The 25,695-nt window shown below is 41.6% G+C and overlaps 2 protein-coding genes across 4 annotated transcripts in view; one reads left to right on the forward strand and one right to left on the reverse strand.

Moving 5' to 3' along the window:
• Positions 1 to 8,515, forward strand: part of MINA (MYC induced nuclear antigen) — an 11,409-nt gene extending 2,894 nt beyond the window's left edge. Inside the window, exons 3-10 of one of the 3 annotated variants that reach the window (XM_009079723.1) lie at positions 163 to 291; positions 2,591 to 2,694; positions 4,207 to 4,313; positions 4,706 to 4,714; positions 4,977 to 5,129; positions 5,637 to 5,725; positions 6,892 to 6,978; positions 8,263 to 8,424. In XM_009079723.1, the coding sequence (XP_009077971.1) occupies positions 163 to 291; positions 2,591 to 2,694; positions 4,207 to 4,313; positions 4,706 to 4,714; positions 4,977 to 5,129; positions 5,637 to 5,725; positions 6,892 to 6,978; positions 8,263 to 8,424 (840 nt within the window). Of the gene's footprint in view, positions 1 to 162; positions 292 to 2,590; positions 2,695 to 4,206; positions 4,314 to 4,705; positions 4,715 to 4,963; positions 5,130 to 5,636; positions 5,726 to 6,891; positions 7,003 to 8,262 lie in introns of all 3 variants that reach the window. The other 2 variants (XM_009079721.1, XM_009079722.1) reach the window with 2 other exon arrangements.
• A 2,548-nt stretch (positions 8,516 to 11,063) lies between these two features.
• The window catches only part of CRYBG3 (beta-gamma crystallin domain containing 3), a 47,637-nt gene continuing 33,005 nt past the window's right edge, over positions 11,064 to 25,695 (reverse strand). The window contains exons 16-20 of the mRNA XM_009079724.1: positions 17,875 to 18,014; positions 14,762 to 14,885; positions 13,101 to 13,259; positions 12,346 to 12,505; positions 11,064 to 11,194 (exon numbers count right to left, since the gene is read on the reverse strand). Of these exons, the coding sequence (XP_009077972.1) occupies positions 11,106 to 11,194; positions 12,346 to 12,505; positions 13,101 to 13,259; positions 14,762 to 14,885; positions 17,875 to 18,014 (672 nt within the window). The 3' untranslated portion in view covers positions 11,064 to 11,105. The remainder of the gene's footprint in view (positions 11,195 to 12,345; positions 12,506 to 13,100; positions 13,260 to 14,761; positions 14,886 to 17,874; positions 18,015 to 25,695) is intronic.

Genomic DNA, 25,695 nt, shown 5'->3' on the forward strand with positions numbered 1-25,695 from the left:
TAGAAAAGCAAGATGTGTCGCTACTGTTTGCTTTCTATCCCTGATTTCTGGCTTGGTTCCACAGATTTGGCAAATCAAAAGACAACTAAAAATACTTGACCAGTTGGTTGTGTGAGGGGATGCAAGACTTCCTTATGCATTTGGATTTATGGTCTTTTACAGGTGTTTATCCTTCAGCTGGAAGGTGAGAAACACTGGCGACTCTATAAGCCAACGGTGCACTTGGCTCGGGAATATAATGTTGAATCAGAAGATAGGATTGGGAATCCCACACATGAATTCATATTAAAGGTATTATGATTGAATTTCTTTGGGTGGCCTTGGGCTATGGTTGCTAGAAAAGTAGTCATGTTTAAAATGGTCCATTCCTTGAAGACAGTGTTGCGAATGATCGTGGCTGTGGAACTGAGGGCAGGGTTGGCACACAAAACACTGAGCATGAGAAATGGGTGATGGTTGTCTAACCTATCCTGTTTCAAAGGTATCCTTTGATTTCAGTATTTAAATAATGGACCAAGAAACCAGTTATTTCTGCAAATTTACCAATCTTCTCCAGGGTGGGCACCCTGACTACTGGATCGATCATGTTTATGGAGTTGTGTGCAGAAAAGCCATTGGGTTTATGTGTGGTTATGAAACATTTTTATGGTTTTACATGCTGCCTATAATCAATCAGGCTAATCCTTCTATGCACTTAGACTTACTGCTGTACTGAACATTGTCACTGTTCTGGTGAATTAGATTTAAATATTTATGCTTGGCTGATAAACAAAAGGATGAACTAAGCCCCATATAAACTTGCTCTATTAATTGCTTTTCCTTTTTCCAAATCTGTAAATCAAGCATTTGGCTGGTTTCTGTTATTTGGAATAAAAGAAGCAATCCATGAAGATTACTGAATGCAGCTCCTGTGTCAGCTGGGAATCTGGTCCTTGTCCTGTTCTGTTTTACATGCTTGTGCTTTCAAAGCACTTATCCAGCTGATGCTGCTGCTCTGTGTTGGAAGCCTCAGGAGTTTATCACCTTGTGGCCTGTCATAGGGCCTCTCTCTGCATGGTCTCCAGTGTCCAGACCTCTCTTTGGGTGTAGGTAGTTTAGGAATAGGATGACACACTGGATATGACCTCACTAGCTGTGTAGGTTGACAGGTAGTAATATTCAGTTGTCATGATATATTGGGTGATACAAAGTCTAGTAAATTACAGTTCCCTTTTTCATTTCTGGAACATTTTGGGCTGACTTCAGTGTCTTTTGAGTTTTAGGGAATAATTATGGGCTTAAAAATTATCTAAGGTTTTAATTAGTTTTTCTTCTGTTTGATGTTCTTTGCTTCCTGTTACCTATTTCTTCTGGGTGGCTGGTGTGAAATTTTGGTTGTCTGTCTGGAGCTGTCTCTGACAGGGATGCTGTGAGATGACTCTTTGTTTCCTCCCTAAGCATCTTTCTAAAATATTTCCTTTCTCCCTTTTTTTAAAAAAATTTCATTTCTGTGTGCAGTCTGCCATCCTTGGGCAGTCTTGGATCAGCTAGAGCCTGTATTGGTGGTATTCTCCCTTTCCAGGGCTCTTACTCTTCTCCCATGTGACCCTCCTTCCAGTTTGTGTTCTTGCTCAGGGTGTGAAACATACCAAATGAAGAGAATTCAGAATGCTTTTGGTTAGTGTAGTCCCCACATTGGTAAGGCAGTCTGGTAATGGCACAGAGAGGCTTCAGACAAGTAAATTGTACATAGCTGATCTAGGATGCTTTACAGCTGCTTAGAAATGGCTGGAGAGACTTGATCTTGCCAAGTCTTGTGAAGCCTCATGATCTAAACCCACCTTCCAATTCAATGAAAAACCAGTTCACTTGAAATATGTCTCTGCTGCTTCAGTAGGCTCTTAGAAGTAGCTGATGTGACCAAAGTTAAGGACCAGTAAAATTAAAATGGAATCAGATTTCATCATTGTTGCTTTATGAATTTTTTTCTTTGTGCTGTCCAGCTATATAGGTGTTTATAGGACAAGCCATAAGTAAACTGATTATTCCTTCTTGGAGGCAATTTCATGTGCTTTGCATTTCTTTCTTGTTGTGACTTTCCTAATCTAATTTTTTACACTGTGGAATTTTAATTTACATAGGTGAGAAGAAAGATAGGGAGGAGGAAGGTTGTACTTGTTTTTGAAGTGTTTTAACTGAAAATTTCAGACAACAGCATTGCAATAGATTACTGCCTTGTGGAATACTAGCCTTTTCTTTTGGTATGATCTGACCAAATTCACATTACCCACTGTATTGCCAGCAGGTTTATCTCAGCTGCTTCTTTGTCCTCTTCATGCAGCTCAGTAGGAATGTGCATGTTCTGTAATGTTAAAAGCTTCCTGTTTTCTGACAGGTGTATAGCAAATACTGACAGTGGGTTGGAAAGTTTAAAGTGTCAGACTTCTGACCTAGAGTGCTTTATGTTAATGAAGTGTACAATTGCTCAATTTTGTGATTTTAAAACACAGATGTTGTTAGTCTGCCTGCCCAGAGAGTATTTTCTCTATTTTGACTACAGTAAGGTTTGAGCAGGTGCCCTAAATGTATCAATTCTTTCATGTTCTTGCAGCCAGGTGACTTACTGTACTTCCCAAGAGGGACTATTCATCAAGCTGACACTCCTCTTGGGATCTCCTATTCAACACATGTGACCATCAGTACCTACCAAAACAAGTAACTATTTTTTGTTTTTCTGTGGCTTTCCTCTGCCAGATGATGTGTGTGAATAGTACAGACCCAAAGCTGATGTTTCAGAGAAGTGGTGTCCTGTTTCTTAAAAAAATTCCACCTTGTAATGAGCTCTGCTTAGGTCTTTTCTGTGTGGTTTGTTATCCTGTGAGTATTACAGGGATAGGGCATGGCACCTTCCCCCAGAGATGTGGTAACATGGAATATATGTAGGTACCCCACTATTGGATATGTGTCCTGCTGTTAGTAATGAAATCTAAGCTAGTGTTGAGGTAGCAGTAGTTGAAGGTTTGGGGCTTGGGGTAGGGAGGGGAGTGAGACTGTTTTTTGAGGCAGCCTGTTTACCAGGGTTTCATGCAGCAAGCTTGATTGCTTTTTAATTGCTTGTTTTATTATTTACCAGCTGTAGACTTCAATATGGAAGATAATGTTACAACTGCAAACTCACTCTTATGTTTTAAAAAAGTATGTCACCAGAGAGTCATGAGTTACTCTTTTCATCATGTTTTCTCCCATATTTGATAGTCACCCACATCTCTTCTGAGTATGCAAGTCAGATTTCCTTTGACATGTGCCTGGTCACTGAAACATTATTATCACACAGGGAAATGCTGCTGCCACCTCATCAGCCTCTCAGGTTCTGGGTTGGGAGTCACTGGCCTGAGTTAGGAATTGGGAAGGATTTCTGTTAGCCACAAACATGGCAGAACAAGTTTGGGTATATTCTAGATAATTGTGAGATGAATCTCTTAACCACCAACCTGCACCATTCTGGAAGCACAGGATGCCAGTACTGCTGGTAACCTTTATGTCCTCCAACTTGGAGAGAGGATTAAGAGGAAGCTGCTTTGTAGAAGTTGTGTTCAGATGAGTTTAATTTGCACTCCTGTTCTTTTATTCAGCAGGTAAAAAAAAAATCAATCCAGAAAAGCTTTTTTTCTGTAAGCATTTTCTGCTGTTGCAAAGGGTGTTTGAGTTCCTTTGTTTTGAGGAGGCAATATTAGTACTGAGTCACTTTGGCTAGTTTGATGGTAGATTCAGGGTAATCACCAGTGAGTGGCATGCAAAGAGGTGACCTGTTCCTCCTCTCTGCTCCTGCATTTTTGTTGACCTGGCACTTCCCTCACCCCTAGCTTAGTGACAGAAGAGTGACAGTAGAAGTGGTGGCTTGTTGATGGAGGCTGGGCTGGTGTGAGGTTTTACAGACCAGTGTGCAGAACAGGGTTTGTCTGGCTGGATCCTTACAGATTTATTGGTCCAAGCAGTGCTGGGAAGACAAGATTTCAATTTTTTACAATGGGGTTGCTGAAGACCTGCAGGTTTGTGTGGAGTCAGTGCAGTTTCTCTGTGGCAGCATGAGCCTAAGGCCAGTCCACAGAAGGGCCAAAGACACAAAACAGATTTGGAATTGGAGCACATTTCCAGCCCTTGACACCAGTGGTCTGTTTTATTTCAGTGCAGCTTTTTCAGTAATTTTTTTTCCTTCCTGTCCTTCAGCTCTTGGGGAGATTTCTTGCTAGATGCAATTCCTGGCCTTGTGTTTGATACAGCAAAAGATGACGTGGTGCTTCGGACAAGCATACCAAGGCGACTGCTTATGGTAAGTAGGTGGGACTAAGGGGATAATAGTGCCTCCAGGTGAAACTTCAGCACTGAGGCAAGAATATATCTTGCTGATCTGCTCTGAAAGCTCAGTGCAATGGCCCTACCTTGTCTAGCAGCCCAGCTGCTTCTTTTGAAGTCTTCAGGATGACTCTTCTGAGGTTTGCTCTGTCTGAAGCATTGTCTAATTCATTACATTGCTTTTCTTTTGTATCGGTGTCCTTGTATGGCTTGTTTCCTTCCAAAAGTAATGGTATTTGCTTTGGATCTGTCAGATAGGTGTAGTTCCTGTCAGGCCAAGCTTTGAATCTTTAAAAGTTAGCAAAGCTCCAAATTGTTGTTGGACTCTTTATGGTAGTCCTGTTGTGCTGTTGATCACCTTGTCGGCATGCAGGAGCAACAAGTGTCTCTTCAACTGCACTTGCAAGTGCAAGTCCTTTAGAACTGCAGGTAGTCCCAGAGCAAGGGAAAGTGAGCTTCAGCTTTGACGTGTGAACAGCTCATGGGGAATATGTGAAGGAAACAAAGGTGGTTGTTTTGGGACTAAACATTAATCTTGCAAAGATAGAAGAGGAGTGTCCAGATTTTCGCCGCATTACTGCACTGCTTTAGGCCTATTCTGTTTAGCTTGAATTCGTGTGTGATTATTTAGCAGGTGAATATAGCTGACTCAACAAAAATGCTGAGTAGCCTCTTGAGAAGGCTTGCAGACCGTCTGGAGAACACCAGAGAGCTGAAGTCATCTGACATGAAGAAGGATTTCATTATGAACCGGTTGCCACCTTGCTTGGGATGTGACTCTGATCCTTTGACTCCAGGTAGATTATGAAGTTACTGAAACTGGCTGATGTGATGGTGGAGCTATTGCTAACTCTGCCTCTTATGACCTTGGTATTTTATGGTAGGCAAAGACTACAGTCTAGCATCAGTTTCATGTGGTGCTAGGCTCCATGTGTGTGTTCACATACCTCCATTAGTTAGTTCCCTGTGTCTAGTGGAAGAAATGACATGTGTCTCTCAGACTGAAAGATTATCCTAGACTGGAATTGGCAGGTTTAATAAACTACTGTGTACTGAGAATGCTTAACTGGTAGAATTTGTTCCTTATGCTCCAGGTTGCTACTGCAGGTAGTTGTAGACTGGAAAGGTGAGAGAATTAAAATAATACCTCTCTCCTTCCTCCCTTCACCGCAAGTTTGGGAACCTGTGGGTGTGGAAACTTAGGTTTACAAAAAATCTAGCCACAAGAGTAGTGGGTAGTGCATAGAGGGGGCTCAATTTGTACTGGTTTTCTTCCTTTCTAATGGAGAATTTATTTTTCTTAGGTGGGAGATTGCCAAAAATAGATAGCAAAATCAGACTGCAGTTTAGAGATCATGCAATTGTTACTGTGGAACCTGATCAAGAAAACAATGTAAGTATAATGAAGCCACCCCTGTATGCTTGGGGTGGGGTGGGGAGTGTGTGGAATGTGTTGTTGCTCTGTTGTACTGCTCTAAAAGTGTCATGCAGTTATACTTAATTGCATCCTGCATCCCATTAGGGTTTGTTAGGAGATTGTGGGGTTGTTGTTGATTAGAAATATGGCACATTCCAGTCTTCTGCAGGAGGGCTTCAGAGGTAAACTCAGCCTGTGATTCTGTGTGGTAGGTGCATGGTGTTTGCCTGAAGTTAGGTGGGGTAGATAATTACAGCAGCTAAATGGCCTCTGTAATTCTTGACAATAGGTTATTTTTATTCTTTCTATTTTAGAATGTGAGTAAGTTATCAAAATAGGTTTCCTCAAGAGAATGAATTCTCTTGGTTGCAGCTGCTGCTGACTGTGGTTGTATTTAGTCTTTGTTTCCGAGTTACCGTTGTACTTAAGCAGGTGCCAGTAGCACTAATAAGCTGTTCCACAACATAGATATTAGCATCTTGAATTATGCTGTGTTTACACTACTTCTTTGTCTATGAAGGTTTATTAGTATGAAATTGTAGAAGTGCTTTTTGTTATCTTAATTTAAATAAAAGGGGGTGGGATACACAGGATAGATTATCTTGTAAAATTTGTTTTTTCACAAGTTGAATGTTTCCCTCTGAGAAATACATACCATGACTTTCTCTTCCATTTTGTTTGTGTCCACATCGCTGTGAGACTGTGTTTATAAACCTTTTTTCCCAGGTTTTTTTTTGCCACCTTCTGATGTGATACAGATCAACCCCCAATGGCAGCACACATGCAAGACTTGTGTCATAACCATGGAATGATAACAGATGTGATTTTTTTACTAGAGCAGTAGAAGACTGGAAATTTATTGATGCACACCTGTTCATTAAGACTTTTTTTATACAGCATCAGTCCTGTGACTCTAATAGGGGCAGTTTTAAGACAAGATTTTAAGTTGTAAGTAAATTTTCAAAGGTGTTTCGGAGAGTCCCCTTTTGCTGTGGTAGATGGCTGTGGATCACTCAGAAAGGTGACTTGCTTTCATCGCTGTAACAGTGGATCCCTAATTAAGGAGCTAGCATTGGCACTGGAGTGAGGTGAATTTCAGGGTGTGGATCATATGTAACTGTTTTCTTCCTGGTGTCTTTTAGGATGAAATTCGCAGGGAGATGGTTTATGTGTATCATTCTTTAAAGAACAGGAGAGACACTCACATGATGGGGACAGAGGATGATACAGCTAGTGAGAATGGCACATCACAGGTTTGTTCTTGCACACACACTCCCCCCTAAAAGTTACATTGCCAAAGTGGATTTTGCTGCATTAGATGAGCTTGCCCGAAGTGGTATCAGGGCTTGGGTTCTGCTGTGTTCCTCAGCACCCAAAGCATTTCTGCCTGCCCTTCAAGTACCCAGATGAGCTGATGCTGCAACACAGAGGCAGTTAATAGTAGACCTAAGTAATGTAATCTCATGCTTAATTAAATGTTTGAGATGTTAACAGGATGTCTTGCGCATGCCTCATGTCCTACTTAGCTAAGCTACTGGAGCAGTTAGAAGCGTCTCTTAGTTGTGTGTCCTTCAGCACATCCTTTATTGAGGCTCCTGGATATGCTAGTACATGTTCCACAGGGATCACTGCACCTCGTTTTTCTGCCTGTAAACCTCTGTACCCACTGGAACACACTGCAAGGGATGTCCCTTTTAGGGTGGGGTGGGTCAACACTGGGAAGAGTGAAAGGTAAGGAGGGAACTTTTTATATTGTTAGTAGAGCTGCAGATGGTTTGTCTCCATTCCTATTTGCACATACAATGTGCTTTTGCTCAAGTCATAAATACTGCTGAAGCAGTAAGCTTGGGAACCTTTTGTTCCACTTCATGAAAATGAGTTGCTCTAGCTTAGGTCTGTGATCTGAAACACTTGAATTCAGGTCTGCACATATATACCCTAGAGGGAAAACAGAACACAGCCTGTCCTTGTCTCAGTAATCACAGCAAGGCTTTTTGCCTGGTAGTTATTTGCCTTTTAAGGTAAATCTCACTGGTCCTGTACAGCTGAGGTTATACACTGGCACCTGGACAATACATGCAAATCCCAGCATACACCTTCCTGCTCTTAACGACTCCAGCCCCAGTAATGGAGGCCCTCGGTGCTTGCCAGACTAAGGCCAAAGACTGCCTGTGGCAGCTAGAAATAAACTTCTATGGCCTTCCAAAAATAATGTGTAGGGTTAGGCAAGAGTGTAAATTTAAAGTTATTTCATTCTTCTATGCGAAAACTGTGGGAGGAAGACATGCCATAAACCTGCCTACCCTGTAAAGGGTGCTAGACCATGTGAGAATTCAGCTTTTTCTGCTAAGAAAGGCAGCAGGATAAAATTACCTTGTGGAGGATGCTCTCAGTGTGATGTGGCAACGGAGCACAGACCTGCTGCTCCATACCCACAGCCTCACACACTGTTGTGCAATAAGGACACTGCACTTTGCTGAAAGATTTCCCCCCCCCCATTTCTTTTTCCCCAGCAGACTCACGGGCTGCGGTTCCCTTTGTCATACTTGGATGCTCTGAAGCAGATCTGGAGTAGCAGCACTGTTAACGTTAAAGACCTTAACCTTACCTCAGATGAAGAGAAAGAAAACCTCGCCTTGTCGCTATGGTCTGAATGTCTAATTGAAGTTCTTTGATGCTTTTGTGAATTAGCTGCTCCTCTAAGGAGTATTTCTGGCTGTTAACCATCTCTTGAGAGCTAGGCTAATTAAATTACTTTTTCATCCATCCAGCCTCTGGTCTGTAGTGCTGTCTGACAAAGCATTGCAATATATTCACTTTGGTACTTTCTGGTGCCCAATACTACTTTTCTTTCCTCAGTTTTGGGAAACCTGGCATGGGGAAAACAGGTGAGCTGCTCATTGTCCAGTCTGTGGATGGACGAAGTCACTCCTAGTAACACCAGTGCTGTAGTATTCCCTTCCCTCTGGATAGATGCCTTGATGCAGAAGGGACATCTAAAGGTATACATGGCACAGGCTCCAGGACCTTAGGCATAAAACAGTAACTTGTCTTTTCATTTGTAAAGTTCAGCAAGAAAACCTATTACTTCTGTTTGTTTGCCTTGACAGAACAAAATCTCTGTAAAATGTCTGTGTGGTGTTCCCAAAGGGGTATGACTTTGCCCAAGAAAACCCCTTTCCTCTCAGAAACTCCCATCACTGGAATAAACAAACAATAATATTTAACCTTTACCTCTCCAGTAGCAATTTAATGTGAAACTAATCCAAAAACCTGTACCTGGAATGTGTATCTTCCATGCTCCCTTGAGTGGGTTTTGATGGGAGTAGTGCAGTTATTTCAGTACTTCACTGATTTTTAATTTGCAAATTCATGTAATGCACAGCCACATATTCAATATACTTATCCCTTTTTTTGTCCATTCGCAAAGAAATATTTTACAGGAATGTGCTCGACATCTGCTAAAAACTACTGTTGTGTTTAGTTTGTTTAAAAAGAAGCCAACAAACAAAATGTTCCTCCTAAAAAGTTTTATACAGTTAAAATATACATGCTTCAGCATTTTACATTCAAGGTCTCTTAAGTACAAAAGCCTGCTTGACTTTGTTATGTAACACTGAGACACCAAATATGATTTAGTCATTCTTCATTTAAAAAAACTACAACTTTTTACACAGGCTTTAAAAATTTGATATGGAAAGCAAGTCACGTGCAGAACAGTTGATGTACTGAAGTACATGGAAACAAGCTAAACAAGTGCTTTCATTGGAAAAATATATACATACATTTGAGGATCTGTTATTCAAACAGCAGATCTATGATAATTTTAGAATGTCAAATACTAAGTGCAAGTAGATAGGGTTTTTTTTAAATAATACTATATAGAACTCCATTTCATACAAAAATAGACATCTATATATTTTATTTCTATGGCAAACTTAGGGTTATGTCTCTATTTGTTTGGCGACGATCCTGTTTGAGTGAACAACTGGAATAGTTACAGCTTTTGGAAACTAAATATCTGTCTTTATCTAACCTGAACTCTTTAAATAGTCCTAGAAATACATACTCTGAATATACAAATATGGGAAAAAAAGAGACATTTTCCATGAAGTAGATTACTTAAGTGATGCTGAAACCAGTGATCTAAGGGACTTCTCTTCCATGTCAGGTGTTCACAGCCCCACAACTGTCTGCGGTTCCATCAGTGTTGAGCCAGGAAGATGCTTTTCAAAGCCTGTAACAACTGCAGTCCACTAAGGTCTATGACTGCCTGTCTCAAGTGATAACTACTAGGCTGGTTGCATAGCGTGGAAATCGAGGAAAGCACCTGCACAAGGGCTGGACTGTTAGTCCAAGCCCTCATCCTTTGGGCCAACATGTGCATATTGTTGATGAGCCACAGTAACATTAACATGCAGTTAGGCTGTTCTGTTAACATTTAGCAAGCACTGGAATGCAGGCTGCTAGCACCTTTGAAAATCCATGCTAGGGTGAATTTTTTTCTGCAGGAAGACATGGTTTCCAGACCAAATGACATTTTATTAAATTAAGCTATTTACATCTAAACTAAATACAGCTACAGTTAAAATCATTGCTGCTTTCAATGCAGCTGAGCCCTTGTAGAAGTGGTACCTGACCCAGGACCATTTATCCCTGTTGTGATACATGTACATATGGCTCCATGTTAAAGGTGATCTTTAGTGATAACTCCTGATTTCGTGGGCAGCAAACAGGCCGTGGGTCAGCAAAAACAGTTCCTGAATCTGAAAACTGGGTACTGTTAAAATGAGTGAAGACAAGGCTGACCACTATTATTTTGGGGGTGAAGGTCAGGCTTTCTCAAAACAAAATGAACTGCATTTTAGCAAGAGACATAATATGGCTGTCAAGATCGCTTGGAGTCTAAACAGTTTCACTTGGGAAATAAAAGTCCCAACTGCTTTCAAGCTCATCAGTGCAATCATTCCTCAGTGAGCTTCCATCAGTGTGAGGGGAAGGTGAAGACAACATTTCTGAAGAGCCCTTCCTATGTTACCTTTTGCAGTTCCTGTCCTGCAAAACCTATGTCTAGTCTTTTGTATTTACCTTTCATCCTTAAGATGAAGAGTAATAGTAACTTTCATAGGAGCAGCCTCTAAGGAATCACCTTCCCTGCAGAGGGACATTCCATCGCCCTCCCATCTTCCAGATTTGTGCAAAATTCAGTTCTCTTAGGAGCTGGTGCTCAGCATGAAGGAAAACAGGAGTTGCTGCTTAAGGTTCCAGTGGTGTGTGACTTCAGTAGTTGGGTTCTGTTCTTCCCCCTCTAGATGTTAACAGCCCACACAAGGCCTACCTGCGGGGTGGGTTTTACTCACAATATTTCAATATCCCATTTTTGTGAAGGTTTGTCTTCTATTGGCTGATTCATAATGATGTGATTCTTGTCATAATAATTTCCTCCTTAAAAACAGAAGTCACAAGGGAAAAAATTTTAAACTACATGCTCATAAAAATCTATGCATAATCTTTAATAAGTGTGACTAAATAGGAAAAATAGCGAAAAATAGAAATTCCATGAGGTAGGGGGCTGGTGTCTGCCCTTCTCTGTATGTCTGTCTCCTTTAAATGGTCATTATACCATAAATAACAACCTACCACAAGAAATCTGTGTTCTAAAGAGCTATCAAGTTTTATCTCACCTCCCCAGCTCTCAACATTCTGTTTTGCAGTGACCTAGGCAGCACAGCCCTCTGGTACTGTAAGAGCTGCCACCAGCATCCCCACTTGGATTTAATGGCTTGTAGTAACTCTTTATGAATTAGTGATGGTGGTTAAATGCCTTAGCTCTGGAGGCCAGTGATGCTCCATGAGTTCAGTGTCACAGGGCTGAGACTTTCTGCTCACTAAGCCTGAGCTGCAGAGGTCACACAGCCAGCAGGACATGCACAGGAAAGGCCGATGGCTTCACCCATGAGGTGTACTGCTGATTCACCTGGGGTGTACTGATCTGTGAGCCCTGCACTGGGTGTTAGACTGTCAATTTACTTAGACCTTTCCTCTGAGAAGAGAACACCACAGAGCCCTTAGCCTTGGAACCAGCCACTGCTGTCACTGTCCCCTGTCTCCTGAGGGATAAAACCCCAGTGGCAGCAGTAGGCTGGAAGAAACTGTGTGTGAGGAACAGGCATTTTCCACTGAGGCAGTTCTACTATAATGGATAATTAAAAGCACTAGAACCTGAGCAATGACAAATTTAATCAGTCTTTTTTCAGTTTCCTTTCTCTTTTTGAGACACCTATTCTGTGGTTGCTTTTCTTTCACCAGTTTGTCTTCTGTAACTTGCATTTCTTGCCATTAGCACTACTTAAGTCCCTAAAGTACAGTAGCTGATCTGGTCAAAATAAACCAATGGAATCAAAAGAGTAAAGTTCTTCCCTGCCCTGTTGTTCCTTGTCCTACTGTCAAGCAACTGGATGTAAACTTAACAAGAAAGCCAAGATTCAGTTTCTAACCTTAAGCATAAAGAAAAGCTGGAATATAGCAATTAACCTTAGTAAAAAAATGCACTTAAAACATGTGAGGTTTAGGGTTTGTTTGTTTGTTTAAAATACCTTTAATATCAAGCACCAGTTGTTCACTCAGGTATGAACTGATGGTTCCATCCTCATTGAGTCTCCACTTTTGCCTGTCCTTCCCATGTTCTGCCCAGAGTGCAACTTTGGCCCCAGGAACATCTCTGCCACCAATGACATCCAGACAGGCATTGTTAGCCTAAGGAACAAGAAGAGAAGTGAGATCCAGGCACAAAGTCTCAGTTTTGTGCCTGACTAGTTTCAGGCACGGAGCATATGGCAGCAATTGTGCCGTAGCTGGTGAGAAGCCTGGTAAGCAAGCTGGGAACAGATTATTCAGCAATTGACCAACTGCTTGGTGGTGCTCTTTGTAACTTCAGGTTTTTATGTTAAATCATCAGCTTTTTGTACTAGTAACAGACTATCAAGGGCAGCATTAATAGAAAAATCACTTACTTATTTTGCATATTATTTTTCAGATAAATTCTTAACTCTTTAGAGGTAATAAATTTAAGCTTGTGACTTTAGACAAAACTAGGTTTCCACTGTTTTCTATTTCCAGGAATATCAGTCCCATTAGACAGATGCGAAAAGTAGCTCAAACTTGCCCAAGCAGACAAAACAATATAGAAATATATTGTTGAAGGATGTAGGTTGTAAGAGTTTTGGTTTAAGATGCACAAGAGAGACCAAAACCTATCCAGGTGTTAGTGCTAGCCTAGAATAAAAGCAAATGCAAAGGTGAAAGGAGATCAGGGATAGAAACCACCCACTTCCAGCATCTGTAAACTCACCTTGGACTTGAAGAGCCCACGAGAGTAGTGCCAGACCTGGGTGTTCTTGCTGTTGTATGGGGACGCGCACACTGACGTCGCCCTTACATCTGCCAGGCTTCCAGCCACTGTCAGGTACTTCCCCTGGGCTCGGTTCTTCACTCTGAGGTACACTGCTGGCTGAAATGGTGTGAAGGAACAGTTATAACACAGGGATTAAGAAAGTTGATGTGAGAGTGCCTCCCCCTCCACCTTCCATCATAAACAGTATGTTCGATTTCCAGTTTCAGACAAGGATGTTCAGTAATTTTTTTGCTGGAAACAAATGTGCATGTGAAGCAGTAGTGAGTGGTTTTCATGTGCAGACAGGCAGCTCTAAGCAGCAATGGCATGTAGGTTTTTTACAAAATTGTATTTATGGCTACAGAACTAATTCCTGTGATATGCAAATATGCCTAGTTCAGCACATTTCACTCATTCCAAAGCCAGTAAATGGGCTGCACTCCACAAGTAGTCTTGGGACACAATGCTTACTGAGTTATGTATCCAGCAATTCAACACCCATTAACTGGAATATATGGCAGAGAGATACACCATTGCTCTTGAACATACATGGAAAACAGGCTTGCTATCCCTGTTTACTCATAAAATAAGAGGATTTTGTAGGGTTACTACAGCATTTGAGCTTTTGCTCTGTTATTCCCTGATTTCGGCACAAATAAAGAACAGGGAGTTACAAAGGGCAGCTCTGCTGGCAACCCAGCTCAAGTGTAGTTTTTATTCTGGGAGCTTTGAATCTCCTTTTTTTTTTTTTTCATGCTAAAGCAAACCCTCAGGTATAGACAATAAAGCCTCTCTCCCACCAAGCATCCATAAACATGTATTAGTATAGTATATAGTTATTCTTTACAAGGAAAGGATCGTATTATGAAGTCACTGAGCAAAGTCTGTGTCTCATTTTGTGTGACTGGGCACACAACATGTCTTTTGACTGATCTAGACCTTATGTGTGTCACTGATGACCTGATGTGCCTTGGAAGGGCGGCTTATGTGTGTCTGATGACCTGATGTGCCTTGGAAGGGCAAAGAAGCACAATTGTACCTGCATTTCCTTGAATGAGGGACATTTATTTCAGTCTTGCTTCTCCATCTACCTTTTGCAAAGTTCCTAAGAACTTTGTGGTTTTGAGATTTCAGTCTTCGAATAAGATTGGAATGGGCATTACTTGGGGTGAGGTGGAGAGGGAAAACCTAATGGGACTGTATGAACTTTGCCTCTTTTGGAAATCCAGGCTACAACACAATAAAATTTGCTCTTGCTTCCATTTATGTTAATTATGAAACAAGCCAATGTGGAATTGATTTTCTCATTATTGTTATATGGTGAAAAATGTAAAAATAGAGCATCTACAGAACATGCTAATGAGCAATTCAGAAAAACAAAACTTGGCTCCAAGAAACTAGGAATTATTGCCCTTTAGGAGCCTAACATAGATCTCAGTAACTGCCACAAGAGGAATTTTCTGCTGCAGTAATCTTCCAGTAGGTCCTTCTGGCTGTCATCATTTGGCCTGATTTAAGGAGTACAACACACACCGTTGTACTTAGTGGTAGAGCTGATACTTGTGCAGTAATCCCTGTCCTAAAAAACAACCTCTTGTCCTCATACAGTCTCACAGTACCTGCTTCATGGGACGAAGGGAGCCAATTAGTTTCCAGCCACTGTGTTCATTCCAGTTTGAAATCTCACCGGGCTCCAGCAGAATCTGCTTTCCTAAAAAATTACATCCCTCGTATGCAATCCACCTGGATACAGAAAACAGAACATGTTAACCACATGTTAACCATAGCCAGACTAAACCACAGGTCAGGGTTGCACTCTTGAAAGCCCCCAAACTTCTACATAGTGGTGCTAATGTCAGACCTCTGTTCCTGTGCTGCAAAATGCCATCCATGTCAGTGGCTTAACTGCTTTCTGTGGACATTAAGACCTGTTTTCTGTCTGAAACTTGTAAACTCCACTCCCCATCCCCCCTTATTTTTTTCCCCAGAAATAAGAGAACCTCTGCATGAACCCAGATGGGAATAATGCTGGTTTCAGCAGGCATGCATTAGGAAACGAGGAAGCCACACACCAGACTGCACTATTTGCAGCTCTGCTGGTTGTACGTATTAATTATGAGAGGATCTTGTCCGATGTTTTGTTACAGTTAAAACTTTTTACAGCTATTCCACTTGTCTGAAAACACAAAGTATTTCCTCCCAAACCTATACACTCCTGTAACAGACTTGCCTGTAGTGAATATATCTGAGCTATGGACATGGCTGAATCCTTTAACACAGTTAAAGCTCCAGCACATACAGACCCCTCGTTATCTGGGCATCTGCTCAGTAAATGCTGCTCACAAAGGCAGCCTCAGGATCACAGATCCCTTCTGTTTATATCAATAGGACATTGTTGTGAGGACAGTGAATCCTAAATGCTTGACTCATTAACTTCTCTGAACACAAAGCAAATACTGGTTTCCCAGGTTACCTGTTTAACAGGTCAGCTGCCAAGAACATGAGGGATGGCTGCACTCTAAAGTCAGCAAGAAAACATCCACAGTGCTCACAGCACCTGTAATTTGCTTTCCCCCATTGCACATTATTTGGAGAAAGTGACAGCCAGCCTTGCTCAGGACTCCATGGATGCTAAAGTGTGCCAACTGTGAACTGCCTTGGAATGAGGCTGTACCCCTGTTTCTTCAAATAAAGTCCCACACCTCCTGACTAACAGGTATTCAGAGCAGCCTGACCACCCGTGTGTTCCTTACACTTCGAACACATTCCTGACTTTTTTCTTGTGATGTTTTCTGCCAAGTCACTGAGAATTCACTGTTAGCATTGTTCTTGGAGCATGGAACAGTCTCATTTGGAATGCAGTTGCAAAGCAGACATTTATAGGCAACAGAGTGGGGAAAGACTTATCATAATCACCATCTGAAGCCAGGTGAGGCTTCTGGGATTTGGCAACACAGAACTCATCTCTGCTCTCATGCAGGCTGTGCCACTTCTCCCACACCTGGGAGTACCTCAGCATCCATCCTCCTTTGCCAAGCCACAGTCCATGCTTGTGCCATTACTCACTGGTGTGGTCAGCTGGCTCAGGAAGGATCCATGTACCTAAGCTGGCAGCAAGATGCCATTGGAATATTTACATAAATCTTTGCGATTTGCCTAAAGCTGACAGCAGGTTTTGGGGCAAGGAGCCAAAAAACCCCACTAAATCTGCCTTCCTGAACTCTGATTCAGGTAAGGCAAACAAACACTCTAAGACATCCCACAGACTTCCCATGATCACCTGCCATGCTCCACCATTAGGCCACCTATCTGCTGTGTCGGATGGGGACAGGCTGCAGAGGTCTGTTTCCTAGGGAGCATGACAAGAGAAAGCCCAGCCATTCTGCCCTGACCCTTCCCTTCCTAGAGAGAGGGAAGCAGCTAACCTGGCTTGGATATGCAATAATGAGCAGAGAGGTGGAGGAGGGACTAGACTGTTGCACTCATTCTCCTGTGCTTTCTTGCTATGTGGTCCCAAAGCCATCACCCTTCCTTTACAGCCAACTGCATGGGCAAAGTGATTTAATTTCCAGTTCCACATCCCTGATGAGAGGGCAGAGAAAGCTCATAAAGTGATGTTTCCCAACAGGATGAACTTTAGACTAACACCTCCACAGAGGTATGAAGATTCACACACTCCCATCAGAAATAAGGCAGGTGTTCCTCCCAAAGAAGGCCTTTCCTCCTCCAAAGTAGCACAGATCACAAGGAGTGTGTGTATGCAGTTGTCAGCCAAATAGCAGCTGCTTGTCACTCTCACCTGGGGCACCTCCTCAAGACAACAGCAAGCAGATGATTTCTTACTCTGTATTTTCAGCAAGGTTTCAGGATGAAGTGGCACAGATGTTAGGGACTAGAATTTATAGTGAATTGGCAAAGCTCTGTGGGGAAGCTTATATTCATTATTCTCTCAAGAAAATTACATTCTTGTCCATGTGAAAAAGGCAGAGAGAGGTTAACCATAAGCATAGGAAATGTGTGTCACATTAGAAGAACAGCAGTTTCCAGCCATCTCAGTCACAGGATGAGACTCTGCAAGTTATTTGCTGCTGCTGTGGAGGCTGAAAACCTGGCCAAGACAGAATACTTGGGAGTTTCTCCAAAAGGTGAAGGGGGAGACGTGGAAAAGGTTAGAAGGTCACTTCTGCAGATGCAAAATGGTTTTCACAGAAAACTTGGGTGTGTATTCACACTCATGGAAGAGGATTAAACTAATAACAGAAGCAAATTACTGTTCCAGCTGTCAGATACACCCTGAGCTTCTCTCAGAAGCTGCTGCCTCTTTGGCAGCTGGTCAGCACATCAAGTTCCACTGAACCACTGCTGTGGTTTAAATCACTGCAGTTCACAGCTGGTATTTCACAGCCAGTTAATAATGGCACTCCTAGTTTATGCTACCTTTCTTTGTAAGTCAGCAATCAAAACTTATTCACTTTTGGTTCCTGGCTTGAACAACAGGTTCATTACTGTATAGGACAGGGCAAATACACCCTCTGCCCAGATTTTTTGTTCATTTTGGGTCCTGATACAAAAAGTGGGTTTAGCATTCAACTGCACTTTAGAATTTTATATTGTCTCAAAATAAAAGATGCAAACCAATGCAAAACAGCCTAGGCAATAATAATGAGAAAATGCATGGTTAATATTAACTCTTGTAGTTCAAAACTGACAGAAATATTTCTTCCATACTTACAATCCACTTCTCACCCACACAGACTTAGTGCAAAAATGAAGGTTCTCATTCAAAACAGAATTGATGGGTTCACTGAAGTGCAGCTCTCTGCCCTTGCAGCATTCCAGACTGAACAGACTGATGGAAGGCTCAGCAAAAACCTGGAGAAGGGAGAAAAAAAAAGTGTAAAGTTTTAGTAGAAATAATCTAACTTCAGTTGATAGACATGATGTACACATTTGCCCACTTCAGTTTAATTTTTACATGCTTTTAGGTTAGATCATGCTCCCTCAGCAAATGTAACAGCAAGGAAAAAACAAAGCACATAGAGCTGAAACATAATGCATTTATCAGTGGCTTTGTGATCAGTGTAGTGCTCCACTGACACAGGCCAGACACAGCGAGTCACTTCATGATGCAGACAGAAAGGCCTCTGTTTGCACCTGAAAAAACTCATTTTGAACCAATCATCAGGGCCTCAGCTGTTTTTCATAAATCCAGTTTATTTACTTATTGCTGGAACACACTACACCTGTAGTTATCAGGTTGATCTGCATGTTGCATCTAAAGGAGTGAGGCAAATCACAAGTTTGTTGTGCATAGAATTCAATTAGCAGTAGTTCACTGCAAAATTCTTAGGGAGCTACAAATTGGAAAAGATTAAAAAGGTCAACTAAAAAGTTCTCAGTGTTTTTAACAGACATTCCTATTTTTCTTCTGACAATTCTGAAGAAGTAACATAATTAGTAACCCCTTTGATCTCAAGTAGAATTTAAATATTTCACTTAATGTTCTTTTCTACAGTTGACAGATTTCCTAATAAAACAAATAAAAAGATGGGCTTGCATAAAAATGTGGTACAGCTATAAGATCAGCAGAAAAACAGAGGAAACATTTAAATAAATGAAGTCTGTGCCTTGGTACAAGCAGCACTTGTACAATTCTTTTGCAATTACAACCTAAAACCATAAGGGGAATATTGTAACCAGAAGCATAAGTACTTGCAGTTTACATCTTGATGCAACTGGTAAAGGAAGAGGGAACAGGTCTAAGTCTCAGGGAGCAGCCTCTCCAGGAAAGTCACCTTGTTCTTAGGAGATGTTCCCTTGAGATAAGTGGCTCAGGCAAAAGTTAGGATTTCTCTTGCAGGAAAGACATGGCCTCAGGTGGAATGAATAAAACAAAATCTTGAATTAAAGTTGACACAGGCACTGAGTAATTAAGAGAAATTAACTTTCATGTTTGAAGAGGCACATGTATTGTAGTGAAGTGTCTCTGAAGAGCTCAGGGGTGATTCAGGACATATGAATTTACTTGACACTGACTCAGTGCACTTGGTATGTAGCTGGTTGTTAAATTCTGCCTCAGAGAAAATGCTTCCCTCTGCCAACCAGTGCAGGGACAATCTAAGTCATGCAACACTGCATGGACAGAGAGTTTACTGAGACATTTTAAAGAGCTTGGGATCATCCATTCAGAGATATTTGTAAAGCCCACTGTACTCCTTAAAAACTAATGTTACAAACTAAAGAGATTAAAACCTGTAACGTTTTTATTTTGGAATGTCAGTTTTTCCCAAGTGCCTTCTGCTGGATGGGGTAAGTCAAATTTACAGTGTGTGTCTAAAGGCTTACTTTGAAATCCAGACCAGCAGACCTAGTGTAGGCAGCTACTTCTCAGGTTGCTTTGCTCAGCAAGGCAGTGTCATCACACTCCTCTTTGCAAGAGCCTTGGCACTGGCTTTCACCTGAACAGACACCAGAAGTCATGTCCAGAACACGTCCAACAGGGACAATTTTCCCAAGTGCCTTAGTAACCATGGGAAACGCCATTTGGCATCCTTGTTGCTAGACAAAGCCCAAAATGATCCTGCTGTTGCAATATTCACTATGTTAAGAGACAGGGATGCTGTACTACATGGAAAGGTCTTCTGATACGGCATATCCATTTATACACCAAGAACCAGAACACCAGATTGGTGGAGTCAATTCAAATGACTCCAGTTGTCCTGTGGCTGACACTTTTTGCACTGAATGGGCCTGAGAATGCCCTGTCCAGTTGCTCAGAGTCCCAGCCTGTCAGTACACAGCACACATTGTACCCCTGATACACACAGAGCCAATGACAAGGGCTGATACCACCTTCCCAATGAGACCTTGGGAGGACTCTGCTGATCTTGCACAGAAAAAGAAAGCAGGCTGCTGTGTCAAGCACTGAGCTCTCAGATTTCCATAACCATATATAGAGCAATGCTCTGATTCCTCACTTTATATATACTGTTCTATGCCAACGGCTGGCAGCAGTGGCTTGGCCTGGCTTTTTTCTTTGATTTTGTTTTCATAGCTCCATGGAAACTACCAACAGTGAAAAACAAAGGTTTTGAGGCTCCACTGTTATGCTTACTACAGAGGCATCTTGCTCCCACCCTTCCTTGCAGAATGCTGAGGTGCATTTTCACCCACTTTCAGGCTGAAGTTTCATTACTGATAGGTAAGTGTGAGACTAACAGGATGGGCTTTCTTCATCAAGGCCCAGTCCTGATAGACCAGGGATGAATGGGGCTCTGAGTGTCAGGGGACAGAGAACAGGGGAGGACAGGAGGGGACTACCTCAGATGGTGGCACTGCCTTAGGAGGACTCCAGTTCCCCATTTGAAAGGTGAGTTAAAAACATCTACATTTACCCATGACTGGTAAGTCATTCCCACGTCTAGGTCAGGATTACCTTAGCTTCCTTTCAGTTATTTCAAGGAAAATACCCGAAATGTCATCCTTTGAGAAAAACTTGCCCACTGTGAGAATGACAAAGCACTGAAGAATTACTTAACCTGATCTTTGTGTGAAGGAATGAACTGCTTTTGCTTAAACCAGCACCAAGAACATTTCAAGAGGTTTTGTTTGTCCTGTTTTTAATGCCACTGTCCAGGGCACTTGAAGAGATTCAATATATATTCAAGAGGCCAGTGGCTTAAGGAAGGCTATATTTATATAGCACTTCAAGATACAGACAGCCTTGGGAACTGTTAAATACAGTGATGTTCTTTACTTAATAGGTGTGGTAGTCCATGGCTAACACAGCACATGATGCAATAGAAATAATACAGGTAAGCCATGGAAATCAACACACTAAAATCTTGCACAGTTCAACTCAGCTCAGACTTTCCCCTCAATGATGTTTACTTTTTTTTTTTTAAACAGAGAGAAGCTGCGCACCACAATTTTTTCACAATTCAGATTAGATTTTCATACTCTACCGGTTCAGAGAAAGCCACAATGCAAGCCTGAAGTGTTTGGCATTGAACAAAGATCAGTGCAAGATTAGCTTCCTTTAAATGCCTTTTGTTTGCAGTGCAAGGCTTAGGTGCTTGGCCCACTGTAAAACAATAGTGGACAGACACAAAAAGCTGACCAAAGGGCACTGGAACTGAAAACCAAGTGCATGGGTGAATTTTCACACATGCTTATAGTAAAAAAAGCATAGTTTTAGCTATAAATAACATATGGGCAACTTTTCACTGTGAATGTTGTAAAAATTATTACTAACAAAGCCCTGCTGAAAAGGGCTCACCCCAAAACATATTTTTCCTTCCTCACACCTTTTATTTTGCAAACTTTGATGGGAAAGCCTAATAAAGATGAGGAAAGAAATCCATGGGGCTAAATCAAAGCATGACTGTAACCCAGTCACAGCAAGGGTTGGTGCAGTTGCCCACTTCAACGTCCCTGTTGACCTGTTTCTATGCAAACAGGATTCACCACAGCCTCAACTGGAGGAGCCTCCACAGCTGTATTACAATATCCTTGGGAAAATCTCTTGTGTTGACTAACTCATCATTTACAACTGCCTTTACTGAAGCTGTGCTTGTCTAGCTACTCCCTTCAGTGTGGGATGGATGCCTGGCTGAGTGAGAGGAGCACAGTGCTGGACAACAGAACACCCACAGTCCAGTCTCAGCTACACACAATGACTCATTGCCTGGCATTGGGAAACACTAATTAATTTTTATATCTGATTACATTATTTGCCTCACAGGAATGCTGGTAAGATTAGTTAACACCTGTATTTAACTTAGAAAAGAAAATACAGAAATACAAGAACTATCATGATTGATCAGAGCAGGAATAAAGAATGCCTCAGAAGAAAAGGGAACAACCTACAACCTGGATCTCATTTTCAGTTTTAGAAACTATGAGACTAGTTTAACTTAAGGCTGAAGTTAACATTTTAGAATGAAAACTAACTGCTTACTGCAACAACCCCAGTTATTATTGTCCATGGGAAGTCACACTAAATATCACAGGGAGTTTGACAAAACAACCTGCCTGAGAAAAGGCAGCACTACAGCTGAACTCTCTATGCAAGAACATTAGAGTCTCTATCCCAAAAGATTAATCTCTTCAAGCAACAAACACTGGACAAATGCCCCAATAAGCAACGATAAATGACCCAGCTAAAAGGCAAGTCTTGCTGATGCAGGCATGGAAATCTGCACAGCTGCAGCAACCCCTAACCTGTGCTATGCTTTCACTTGCCTGCAGAATGGCTGTTAACACCAATACTAGCAAACTTTATCAACAAGCTTTTCTCAAAGAGTGCTTTGGGATTTTTAGATGAAAGGAGATGATGAGAAGCAAGTTACATTAGTGTCACTGTTCCTAACACTATTGAATTTATGTATTCACTTCTAATGTTAAGTGGTGCTTCCAAAGTGCGTAACTGCCTGCTCACCTAAAGAAATATGTTCCTGTGAGATACATTTTTTACCATATTTTCCCCACTTGTAAAATAGTGTATGAAAAAGATCCATTTGTCTTTCAGAAGCATTCCCCTTTGCATAAGGGAAGAGGCCCTATAACACACTGTTATTCAACATGCAATCTAGATGAATACATAGGTATTGCAAATGTTGGTTTCTCCTCATAGAGTACTGAAAACAAAGGACATTATTTTCTCACTATCAAGGTATAGATACGCTTTGTTCCTTCTCCATATCCTCTCACTAACCTATTGCTTTCCTAAACCCTTTGAGAAGGGCAAAACAGTCCATTCTGAACTTGAGCAAAATGGAACAGCAGGAAAAAAAGCACAGCTAGAGCCTTTTAAGGATTTAGTTCAAGTATTATACACCTTGGAGGAAAAGCAAAGATGGGAAAGAGGAAACTGCATCATCACAAACTGTAGTGACAGGACAAGGGAGAATGGCTTCAAACTGAAAGAGAGCAGATTTAGATATTAGGAAGAAATTGTTTACTGTGAGAGTGGTGAGGTTCTGGTACAGGTTGCCCAGAGAAGTTGTGGATGCCCCATCCCTGGAAGTGTTCAAGGCTAGGCTGGATGGGGCTTTGAGCAACCTGGTCTAGTGAGAGGTGTCCCTGCTCATGGTAGGGGAGTTAGAACTAGATGATCTTTAAGGTCCCTTCCAACCCAAACCATTCTGTGATTCTATGATGGTAAGAAGCTCCTGGGATCAAGGGCACACCTTCACCACACTGCTTATGAACCTGCCTAACTTTTGTGTTGCTACTTCCTGAATAAACAGTAGAGGACACTGGTTGCAAAGATGTGCTAAATTTCTCTATGACACCAGTGTACAAGAAATGGGGAAATAACCAAACTGGAACCAGATAATTTAAATATTTTGAGAAATGGGGTGTGTGTGAAGGAGGTGGGAGCAGCATGCTATACGTCAATGATGAAAACAAGCAGTTGTTAAATTGGCTTGCAAATATTTTGCTTGCACCAAAGGTGCATTTTCCATAGAACAAATCTTTTCCTTATCTTCAATTGGTTGAGATATTTAAGAAAAAAAAGGTAAAGGCTTTGCAGAGTTTCTTAGCTGTTTCACATTAAGGCAACACTGCTACCTCACTCAGTCACAAAAATCCCACTGCCACCTTACAGTACTGCTCCATCGGGTCACAAAACCACAGCTATGCCATGAAGGAGTACTACAAATAGGCAATGATAATCCTCAAATTCTCCTGGATTGCCCAGAAATCTTGTGGCAGCTGACTACATCCAAAAAGCTCCTCAAAACTATTATAGATTCTAAGTCAAAAAACTCAAAAAAGTACACTGAAGGTATTGCTATATACAACAGCAAAAGTATTGTTAGATATTCCTTTTACAGAGAGGAAGAGAAATGACATCTTGATTCAGGGTCAGATGCAGAAATCCATGTGGATGCCCAGCCAAGCTACACACCCTGCAGGCATCATTGGCCTGTGCTGATTGCTACCTTTCACAGCTACTTTGGAGTTTGCCCCACACAAAGAATCCATATTCTTACATACATCCTTGAGATAAAGGCCCAGAGTTAGGACTTTACTCAGCTGTACAAAAATCAAGGTAACATATAGTTATTATCACTACAGTCCTGCAAATTAAAAGGGAATACCCAGATCCCATGTCCCCACTTTCTCTAGCCCACTTGTGGTCCTGTTCCAAAGGACTGGCTGATACAATCTACTTCTAAAATATACAGCTGTACCACACCTACACTAGTCAATGAGCTTGAACTGTTTCCAAAGGCTGGTAAGGAGCTAGCCTTATGAGTCCTTTGTACTCCTAAAAGCACATTGTTTTTCTCCTCTGCCCGTGCCACACATGGGCCTCTTCTAGCCAACATCTGGGATGCAGAAACCTCACACACTGAAGCAATGCATGGCTCCCCCTCAGCACAGAAGTCCTTCACTGTTATACTCACAGCAAATACCTTTCCCATTGAAGGAGACAATACACATTCAGGGCTTGGTGTCACGGGTAAATAGTTCTCCCTCTTACACATAAGCTATCAAGGGACACACCTTAGGTCTGAAATTATGCTGGCATTTAAAGCTGAATAATAGAAGGGGTTCTCAATGTCACAAATTAATTCAATAAAGCTACACAACAATTCCACTTGGGAATACATTTGCTTCTCTCTTGAATGAGCTAACAGAAATATGTTGTAATAAAAAGGGCTCTGTTCCAAGAACAGTGAATTGTGGACAATGCACAGAATTAACTGCGGCTGTTTCTGACCACTGACGAAACCTACTGCTGCGTGCTAAACACCACGTCTGCCACACAATGCCTCTGAGCACTGTCCTGGGCCACCAGCACTCACAGTGAGTTAGGGGCTGATGAGGGCACTGCTTGTGAAACAGGTGGGGTTCAACAGCATTTTATGCTGTTTAGTGCCTCAATTTTGTGACATACAAGGGCTCCTATTTGCCAGGGAGGAACTGAACCAGGAGGTGCAAGACACCTACAAAGCAGAGGAAGACGTGTAAGCATCCCACACACAGCCTGCCAAATACACTTCTTCCAGGACTTGGCCCTCTGTAATCAAGGCTGCCAGTAGCTTCTTTACTATGCCAAACTGCAGAGTTACTTCTCTGTGAGACGGGGAGGGATTTGGATGAGACCTACTATTTCATGTCAAAACTTTACTCTGATTTAGCATAGCAGAATCCAAAAGCCTAATTTGAAAAGGAACTTTAATCTAAAAACCAGGCTCTCAGCAGGTGGAAAGCTATAGCTCCAGTCAACTCAGTCTATCTGTGTAGTCTAGTAAAAAGTCCAGTCACAAACTTGAGTTGTACATCCTTCCCTCCACACCCATGGCTTTTGGTGTTTGAGTTTGTTTAGAATTATTTTTTTGGTGGTGTTTTTGGGGCACTCATGATTTTTATTTCCTTTTCTTTCTTTATCTTTTGTTTTTAAAATCTGTTCACAAATGGAAAAAATTACTTCATATATAGAAAAAACTGAATTGAGTGATCAGTGAAGTCTAGCTTTGCAAGAGTTACACTGAAGGGCACACGTTGCATAGACTGAGTTTGTGTTCTGTGATCAGGG

The sequence above is a fragment of the Acanthisitta chloris genome, unplaced genomic scaffold, assembly GCF_000695815.1.
Source record: "Acanthisitta chloris isolate BGI_N310 unplaced genomic scaffold, ASM69581v1 scaffold9108, whole genome shotgun sequence".
Classification (NCBI taxonomy): domain Eukaryota; kingdom Metazoa; phylum Chordata; class Aves; order Passeriformes; family Acanthisittidae; genus Acanthisitta; species Acanthisitta chloris.